Below are 9,885 nucleotides of genomic sequence, written 5' to 3' on the forward strand. Positions count from 1 at the left end.
TATTTTTCATTATTTCAAGCATATTTGAAATAACTGATAACTGATACCTTCTTTAAAATCTTCTGCACATAATTCTAATATTTCTTCCACAGTTTTGGCACTTGTTGTATGTGTGTGTGCATGTGCGTGTGTGCATGCTGAGGATAGAGTCCATGGCCTTGAGTACGCTGGGCACGCAGTCTGCCACTGAGCTACATCCCCAGCGCCACTGATTCTATTTTTCACCCAGTATGAGCTCTTCATTCATGGTATGTCAAGTGCCTTTAAATTGAAATACGGACATTTTGGGGATTATATCTGAGACTGTGGGTCTTATTTAAACTTTCTTTTTTCACTGGCTTTCTCTGACAGTGTTTTATTATTGCCGGCTAGGGTAGAAGTCTCGACTCAGCCTCCAGTGACATCAGAAGGTAGAGAGTTCTTTGTTACTGCTGAACAGAAGCAAAAGTCGCGATTGCCAGCTAGACTTCCACAGAAATCTCTCCAGCTAAGAAGAGAAAAGGTGTCTCAATACTGTGCCCCTCAAGGCTTCCAGGTGCAGTGCACTGGAGGAGGTAACCTCCTTATCAACACTTCCCTCCAAAACTCTCCTGGAATGTTTTTCTTAGGAACCAGAATTTAATTACTATACTATCTTGTTTAATGGTCACACTTTGTGTAGCTCTTAGATCTGTTTTGTCCTTTTTCTTGAGAATGTTTAGAGAAAAGATCCAGTGATTGTAAGTACATGGGAGGACAGGGGAGGAGAGGAACAGAGAGATGATGACAACAATGATAGAGCCAGAGAAATGAGAACTAGATCCTATGGCAAACATAACTTAAGAATCTACTAGAAACAAAGACATTTAGAAACTTATAATCTAACCCAAACCCTTTTATCCTTATAGACAAGGAAACTGTCCACAGAGATTACACAAGGTCATGAAGCCAACCAGTACTGTTGGTACCATCCTATCAGGCTGCCTCTTCCTGGCCTTGCTCTACTTTCCAAACAATGGAAACTGTGATCAGCTGTGTTATTTCTATTAGTAGTTCCTAGAAATGTGTCATTATAATTTGGAATTATATTACTTTACCTAGTCTGTGGATGATTACCTTAACATCTTGTTCCTAATATTTTTCTGGACCAATTTGAGGGAGACTTTTTTCTAACTGTTTGTTAGCCTAGTGCAAATGAAACCAACTGAGATAACAGTTGGGGAGGTAAGGAAAACAAACATTTTATTACATTCCTCTTAGTAGTCTTAATTATTCAACAATTCATCAGGATGACTTGGTATTAAAGAATTCATTTATTAATTTAGTTGACCTATAATTCAACATAATAACTATCTACTCTTTCAGGTGGGTGTTTCCCAAACATCTTTCATTTCACAATACTACTTCCACAAGTTTGGCCTGTTATATCTGAATATCACTTGTACTAATATTAATGTCTTTATACTGAATTAAAATGTACTCCTTTTGCATACTTAGTTTACTCTAAGCAATATCTATTAAATCACATGCTTGATATGCTAAATAAAATAATGACACAACTATTGCCAGGCCTAGTGGCTTGTCATCACATAACTCTAGCAGAATCACCGCAAGTTCAAGGCCAGCCTGAACTACACAGCAAGACCCTGTCTCAAAATAAATAAATCCTATTAGAACATGTCCATGGTCATTCCATATACACTTGTCTTATATGGTATTAGTGATATTATGACCACACTAATCTGATCTTGAGTGATAACATGATGCAAATAAAGAACAAATAACTGTTCTTAATACCTAACATGAGATGCTTATTATTCAGGTTTATAGTAATGAACCACATGTTTGGTCCCATCACCAATTTAAACAGACACGAACTTAGGAAGCCTAGGTTTTCAGGTTTTCACAAGAAATATATGAGACAATAATTACCTTTCCTCAGATATTATGATTGGCTAAGATGAATAAGGGCCAAGAAATTGCCATTTTAAGAGGCAGTCCAGGAAGCACTGGTACAGTAAGATACATTTTCAAAAACAGTAGATGGGGGCACAACATTTAAAATTACTCTAGTTTTTCAATAGGGTGATCTGGGTTCCAATCCCAAGTGTAACTGTCTAATCCTAAGCAATTTATTAAGGGTCTCAGTTTCCTCATCTGATAAATGATGACTACAGCAATAACCACATCATTGGGTGATTTTACGGGTTAAGTGGATGACGTGTCAAAAAATATAAATCCAATGAGCCTCTAGTGTGCTAGAGAATTGATGGTGATGACATGAGTCTACTCTCAGCAGCCAGCGGCTCACAAGACAACAAGAATTTCAAGTAAAATGCAAGTGATATGTTCCATATTAGTATCGGTTCCCATTTACTATCCCATTTGAGGTTAACTTATAATAATATAACCTCCAAGCTCAATGTGCACTTCAGATAAGACATAGTTATGTACTAGATAGTTTCTATCATTAACAACTAATGCTTGCACCTTTGGGGCCAAACTCATGCAATGGCTAACCTGCCAGCAAAGGTCTTGGAGGCTCATCTGTATTATTTACAAGGAGCATGCACAACTATTCTTGTGATTTAGAAACATTATCTATCTATCATCTATGTATCTATTCACTTATTTTTAAACCCCAGGCCTCACACATGCTAAGCAACTGCTCTATCATGGAGAGACATAGTCCTTTTTCAATTTTATTTTGAGACAGGGTCTAAGTTGTTCAGACTGGCCTCAAACCTGTGATCCTCCTGCCGTCTGGTGTAGGTGGGATTACAGACTTATGTCACTATATTTGGCATATTTTCAATATCAAAGAAAATCCCTTTCTTTGAAGAAAGCATAATAACTCACAAATTATAAACTCAATGCCAACTTTGCAGATTTGGTTACAGAGAAAATAAAACAAAGACAGTTATAAAACATGCCCTCCTATAATTCCTCTTCAAAGGTTTTAGCTACTACCAATGTAGGGACTTCAAGTTTAACTTCCAAAATAAAGAAAAGCCTTACTGTTTCTGAATACTGTCTGCTGAACCATTCTTACATGAGCTAATTCTGCTACCCACAATTTGTAAATGGACCGAGAGGTGACACGCGGCTGCCTCACCTTACAGTACAGGCTGAGTCTGCTCTGTTGCTGTAAAGGTTAGACACACAGGCAGCACGCAGTCTCCCCCAGAAGCCACAACACTCAGAGCTACCCATCCATAATGAAAACATCATGGTGCCCCCACAGATGTCCATGAGGATGATCAGCCCAAGGGCTCGGAGCTAGTTTCAACGCCTCCGTGTCCCTGAGTCTCCCCTTCATAGGGCAGGTACTCAGGGAACTGGGAGCAAAGGGACAATCAGGACAAGTGGCAGGCCACCCAGGCACCTGTGATGCAGCAAATCCTTCTCCCAGTGGGTAGTGTTTGCCAGGACATGGTGTGACGCCCAGGAGTCCCAGTTGCTTCTCTGCAGGCGAATCTAAGAGCCAGGGGCCAGGGGCCACTCTTCTAGTGGGCGGCTGATCCAGTTCCCACTCACTGTCAGCTGTGCGTGCCTGTGGCAGGCATAATCCACAGCATCTGCTGGTTGGAGAAGCAAGGGACAGCTCGGCAGCCAAATCTCAGCGGCACAGCCTCTCCGCCTCTTGAGTCAGTTTCTGTGCTGACTCCGTTAGTTGCTGAGGAGGAACTGAAATAAAAACCGCTCCATAAAGGAGTAGCTCTGGAGAATTAATTAGGACCTTCATAGCCGCTCTTGAGCTGTTTGTGAGATTTAATGTCTGCCAAGGATCAGGATTCCAGAAACTGTGAAGTGATAGTAGTCCAGGATACCAAAAGTGTTCCACACACGCCTATAAAAATCAGTCGTCTCATCCTCACAGACAGAAATACCTATGAAAAACTGGAACCTCCACTCAAGCAGACACCGTAACTGAAATGTAAACAAGGCTTCAGTTAGTGTACCTGTAATAGTCTATGAACAGTCGCACACAGTCAGTCTTTAGCCTGAACAACGATGGAGCAAGGGATTGTTTGCTTGTTTAGTAACCGAAGCAACAAGCAAGTGGTGAGTACCTATATTCCTGGACTGTGCTGGGAAACCAGTGGTGAGTACAAGAGTAGCAGTCGCCAGCAACTAGGACCGTATCACTTTCATCTTTATTTTGTCTTTTTTGAGACAGGGTTTCACTATGCAGTTCAGGCTGGCTTTGAGCTCCCTTTGTAACGCATGCTGGCCTCAAACTCACAGAGATCCTCCTGCCTCAAGCCTCCCAAGAGCTGGGATTATAGGTGTATGCCACCTCACCCAGCCACTCTTAACTTTAGTAATCTTTTTTGATGGTACAGGGTCTCACTACATTCAGACTCATAGCGATCCTCCTATCTCAGCCTCCCCAGGGCTGAGATTACAGGCATGCGCCAGCACACCTGGTTCGGGGGCCAGCCCAGCATGTGGCGCCAGAGATTCAATTCAGGACCTTGCACTTGCCAGGCAGGCACTTTTGCCTGTGAACTATCTCCCCAGCCCCACTCTTAACTTTAAAATAAGCAAGAATACAATGTTTAAAATAAGCAAGATATTTTTCACTCCAGTAAAGATGAAAAAACGTGGCTACCTATACAATATTCTTAAGTTCTTCAAGTGCTTCTACCTTCTAGTATCATGTGATCATTCTGAATACTCACAGGCAAGGCCTAAACCCAAAAACAAACTGTGAAGTTAGAGATACTGGACATCAAGATTTCTTCTTTCTGAAACACGGAATACTAAAAAAGAAAATACATGTTTCTTATTTTTTTTTTTTCACTGTATTTCATTGTGTTGCTCAGGCTGGCCTGGAACTCAAGATCCTCCTGCTTTAGCTCCTCAAGCAGCTGGGATTATAGGCACACAACAGCCTATTCAGCTATGTATTTCTTACAATAAAATGGAACTTGAATTTTAAAGAATGATCATAATCTAAAGACAGGTTTTTTCTTTCAACTATAAAACCATGGCCATATATACTAGGTACTGGTTAAAGTTCTATTCTAAATTTCAGATCAAACAATGTTTCCTTTCGCAAGCAAATAGCAGTTAAGCACTGATGGGCCAAAAGCTCCCCTGAGTAACTGCAAAGCCTCTTGGCTGCTTAATGTACTGAAAAGGAATGAAACGCTCAAGGTTGCTTACCTTGTACTCTCTGGACACATTCTCTGATGTCACTGAACCTGAAATCTGACTAGAAATTGTAGCAGCTATGAGCTGTTTACACCACTCAACATGTGACCCTGTAGGACTAAAAGAAATACTGTAATTAACACATTTTTAAAAACATAAACTCCTGGTGAGAAAAAGGAGAACTGAATTGGAATATATACATTTTATTAGATGCATGAACTTGTACTAAACTATTTGGTTCGCTTTATATTTAATATAAAAACAGAAATCCTGACTGAAAATGAGGAAGATTAGATCCCTGGTTCAATGTATTTCTTAAAGTTGAAAGGTTCCAGGGCAGGCAGTATAGCTCAGCAGACTAAAGTGTAAAGGTTCTAGGTGTTAGTTAAGCATGTTTTTCTCTAATATTTAATGGAAATTTATCCTATTACAATTATATGGAGGGCTCTTAATAGAAAATTCATTCTAATGTGCAACATTCATTTTATAGTATAATTTCCAAGCATTCAATCAATCTCAGGCTTGCATTTGAAATCTAGGATATAGTGTACTTTTGAGTGAACTGGATTCTTCATGGAGCAAACCTGACTGCAACTTTATGAAGAACAGAGGACGAAAATGGCATTTGTGTATAGTAAAATGCCACCTCCATTTTTGCGAATGCTTTGACAACTCAGGAAAGGTAACTGTGGTGTGACAAGAAGGCGGATCAGGGACTGGTCAGTGTGTCTTGAGATGAGAAACAGAGGCACAGAGGTGACGGCCCAGAGTCCCCGGATAATTGAGCTAAAGCCAGCTTGCTGGAGCTGGGACCTGCTTCTCTGAAAGCACGCAGCACACAGCCATGGTGCCTTCCGCTTTCACAGTGCTCGGAAGTATTCCAAGCATTCTCACACACAGTGTTGCCTGGCCTCAGTGACCTCTGACCCAGAGGAAGCTGCTACTCCCTCTGCTCTTCTGATAAGGATACCACGCTCTCCTTTGGGAACTGTATCTCTGTGGCTCTGGTGGGATTTTATGAGCTAATCCCTTCCTCCTCCCGAGCCCACTCCCACTGGCAGTTGAGTTTCCCAGGCTAGTAGGTCCCAGGTGTGTTCTCTACCCTGAGCTGCGTGCACCTCCCAGAGTTACTGCAACCAATCCCACCTACCCCCTTGAAGACCTGCAGAGGTAAAAAGCCAGGACGGACCAGCACTCGGGAGACTGAGGGAGGAGGATCCTTGCAAGTTCGAGACCAGCCTGGGCTACAAAGTGACCTCAAGGCCAGCCTGAACTGCAGCATAAGACCATGTATCAGAAACAAAACAAAAACAACAACAAAAAACACCCAGCCAGGGCAGAGAGATCAAGAGATGGCAAGTCCTGACAATGCGGTCGTATCCCTGGCCCCAGCAGTGCCTGTGGCCATCTCTCCCCATCTGGGGCTGTTACAGCAACCAAGACATCTCTGTGGCTTCAGCTCAACTGAGTGATTTTTGTCACTGCTTGCAACTAGAGGTGTCCTGGCCGGTGTTGTTTACACAAGGTGGTACTGTGAGTGCGCAGACCCGAGGGCTGGATTGGGGTCTTGCTTTTGTTACCAGCCACATGTTCTCACAGGACCACAGGGAGTCAGAGTACCGGAAAGTGGGGTGAGGGGCCCTCAGCTCTGTAGGCATGCCATGCCGCACCTGCAGAGCCAGGTCCACTGCAAAGCAAAGGGCATACAGGAGCCGGGGCATATGGCACAAGTGGGATGGAGACCACAGGCCCCTGACCTGTCTCCCTTCTCTTTGGCCTGTGCATGTGCCCTCTGCACTCCTGGGCATCAATAACCACTTGCCGGCCAGAGGTGTCCAGCTCTGCTTCTCTAAGCTGGATCCTCCCGGACCCTAGGCCCATAGCCCTCACAGCTGAGTGTTCCCAGGCTGGGCCCTCCTGCCTGCCCTATCACCCCCCTCCAAGAGTTGGGTCTCCAGCTGGGACCCTCCACCCTGAACCAGCCCTTTGACAGCTGCCTAGGGACATACAATAGCAGCTCACAACTGATATGCCAAAGCCTATTTCGTAACTCTGCTCTGCTTAGAGACCTGACCACCTCAGCAACACCCTTTCCCACAGCTGCGGATCTTGGAATCCTCCTTGCTTCCTCTTTCACACCCATGACTAAGCTTCAGTAAACCTTGTTGCCTTGACCCTGCAGGTCTTCTTCCAATTCTGTCTGGAATCTGACCACGTATCTTTTCCTCCACTCCATCTTTCTAGGCTAAGCCATCCTTTTCTCCCTTGGCCTACCATAGTAGCCTCTGCTGCGCATGCATACAGTGCCATGAGAACCATTACCAGATTACGTCACTTCTCTACCCCAGAGTCCTCAATGGCTCCCTTTGGCCTCAAGGCTTCCATCAGCCGTGTCCTTGACCTCTCTAACTTCACCGCATCCTTAGTGCCTCCTCACTGCCGACACTCTCCATCCCTAGCCCTGACACCTTCCCGCGCCAGGGCCTTGGCCCAGGCCTCTGCCTGGAACCCTATTCCCCCTCCCATCTATCTCTGCATGCCTCGATCCCTCACCTCCTTCAGGGCATTCATTCATCAACTGTCAACTGTCACTTTCCTCAGGCTTCTCCCCTCATCCTACCCAAACTTGCAACAGCCTCCCGAGGCACATACCCAACACCTCCTATCCGCTTTCCACTTCACCTGGTTTGCCCCTGGCACTTATCATCATCCACCAGACAACACACAGCACTTGTTTTCTGTCTTCTGCCATGAAACACACTCTCCAAAATCAGAGGTTTGTGTCTGCTCCCTGCTGCGCTCTCGGGCTCAGTGCAGCCCATGCCTGCCGTAGAGTGGGCACTCATATTTGCTAAACAAACGCCAGTGTGATGAAGCCCTGCGATTGCCTGCTGACCACACTCTCCACCTCGGGTGCGTCTGCCACACTCCTGTACAGCAATGGTTCCAGAAAGGTGCCTGACTGAAAGCCTTCCATGGGATCAGAGTGGGGGCAACCATATCCTTTCTCATCCAAACCAGAATACTGAAGGAGCACTGAAGGCTGATGTCGCTAATAGCCACACTGACTCAACGGGTTAACCAGGATTAGCCTGGGCAAAGCAGCCTGTAGGACCCACCCTGCTGGTAGCTAAGGAGGGAAAATATGCAGATTTCTGGGCTCTGTCAACGCAGAGGTGGAAGGACCAGATTTAGGGTGGGGCCCAGGGCAGCCATGGAGAGGGTTTTACGCAGAGCCACACCCTGAGAAGTCCCCGCCAAGGGGGTAATGGCCCAATTCCCCAGGGCAGCGGTCGGCCCGCAGATACCAGGCCTCCCTCCCCTCTTATTGCTCCCCTAGAGCACCCATGGCTCAGCATATTGTGCCCTCAGGGCTGTCCAAGCCCCCTAACTTCTACTCATTTTTCATCATTCAGTTCAAATGTCAAGCTTCTTCACAGGCTCTTGGCTCCCTGCACTCCCTGCACTCCCACCACCACAAATACATCAAGTACCCTGGCTCCCCGGACTCACAACCCAATGATCACTCCCAGTCCTTGGCTCTCCCCTGAACCTCTTGAATGAGTATCCTGGGAGTGGGGCCACTTGTAGCTCTTCAAAAGTAAAAGGCAATCAGAATATGGGACATATCTTGGGGAGCTATATTCAGGGCTTTTTCCAGCTTCTCAGATGATTCAGCCGCACACCCCATCCCAAGTAAACTGTTCACCTCTAGTGTAGCACTTAACACAACCAACTTCAGTTGTTGGCTTAATTTGTATCCACTCCAAAACGGGAAGCAGAGAGCCAAGCCATCTTATATGCTCTGATTTGTCAAGGCCTCCATAATGCTGAGTATCTACAGAAGAGAGTAGTCCTCACTGTCGCAAGTGCTGGCTTCCCAGGAGATAACTACTAAAACACACTGTGATTACACACGCTGGGAAAGCCAGGGCGTGTTTCTTGTTCCTGTGCCTTTGGAAACTCAAAAAACTTCAGCACACTGGTGTGACTAAGATAGGCAGGATTGGACATCTGACACCCCTGAGCTGCATCTCGGCAGTGCCTGCTGCCTCAATGTGCTCCACCTTTGGGGAAGTGGCGAGGATGCGAGTTGTCCTCAGAAGGCGGGTGGGTGCACCTTCCTGGCCAGAGAGCTGTTTCAGGCTTCTGACTTCTTCAGTTCTGCTAACTGTGTCAAGCGGTGGGCTCAGGGGTTCAAGAGCACAATGAAGCCTCCCGTCAAAGCGTGCAGAACTCAAAGTAAACGGTTCTGTACTCTTGCCTCCCGGGCAGTCTCAAAGTTTTTCATCCTGACCTTTTCCATCAGGGCATCCGGCCTCCATCTGCTGCGGCTCCCACTGCCACGGGGTCCGGGATCCAGTCCCCCGTCGCCGCCCCGCTCCCGTCCCCAAACACCCTCAAGCAGCGCTAGCGGGACGTGGTCTTAGGGCCACGCTGAAGAGCCCAGGTGAAGCTGCCCTACGGGGCAGGTCCGAGGAGCCGCCGAGGAGCAGGAGGCGGCGGCCCCGAAGCGGTCTGACAGCTGCACCGAGGCGGAAGGGAGTCAGGTGCACAGTCCGGCAGATCCGAGGGCGGCGCGGGCTGGGAAGTGGGAGATGGGGCGGGCGGGGCCCCGAGCCGGGCCGCAGAAGCCGTCGCGGCCCCGGCCCTGCTTACCTGTCCAGGGTCTCCATGCTGGGCTGCCGGGAGCCGGCGACGGCGCTGCCCGCCGCCCGAGGAGGCCTCCTGCTGCCCGCCGGCCCC

At 46.6% G+C, this 9,885-nt stretch overlaps 1 protein-coding gene across 4 annotated transcripts in view; it reads right to left on the reverse strand.

Annotated features, from left to right (window-relative positions):
* Nucleotides 1-9,879, reverse strand: part of Mtmr1 (myotubularin related protein 1) — an 86,371-nt gene extending 76,492 nt beyond the window's left edge. For 3 of the 4 annotated variants that reach the window (XM_023706277.1, XM_004646007.1, XM_023706278.1), the window contains exons 1-2: nucleotides 9,799-9,879; nucleotides 5,152-5,257 (exon numbers count right to left, since the gene is read on the reverse strand). In XM_023706277.1, the coding sequence (XP_023562045.1) occupies nucleotides 5,152-5,257; nucleotides 9,799-9,815 (123 nt within the window). In that variant the 5' untranslated portion in view covers nucleotides 9,816-9,879. Of the gene's footprint in view, nucleotides 1-5,151; nucleotides 5,258-9,436; nucleotides 9,512-9,798 lie in introns of those variants that run through there. The other variant, XM_023706279.1, reaches the window with a different exon arrangement.
* Nucleotides 9,880-9,885: the final 6 nt, after the last annotated feature.

Source organism: Octodon degus, unplaced genomic scaffold (genome assembly GCF_000260255.1).
Source record: "Octodon degus isolate 3935 unplaced genomic scaffold, OctDeg1.0 scaffold00249, whole genome shotgun sequence".
In the NCBI taxonomy this organism is placed as follows: Eukaryota; Metazoa; Chordata; class Mammalia; order Rodentia; family Octodontidae; genus Octodon; species Octodon degus.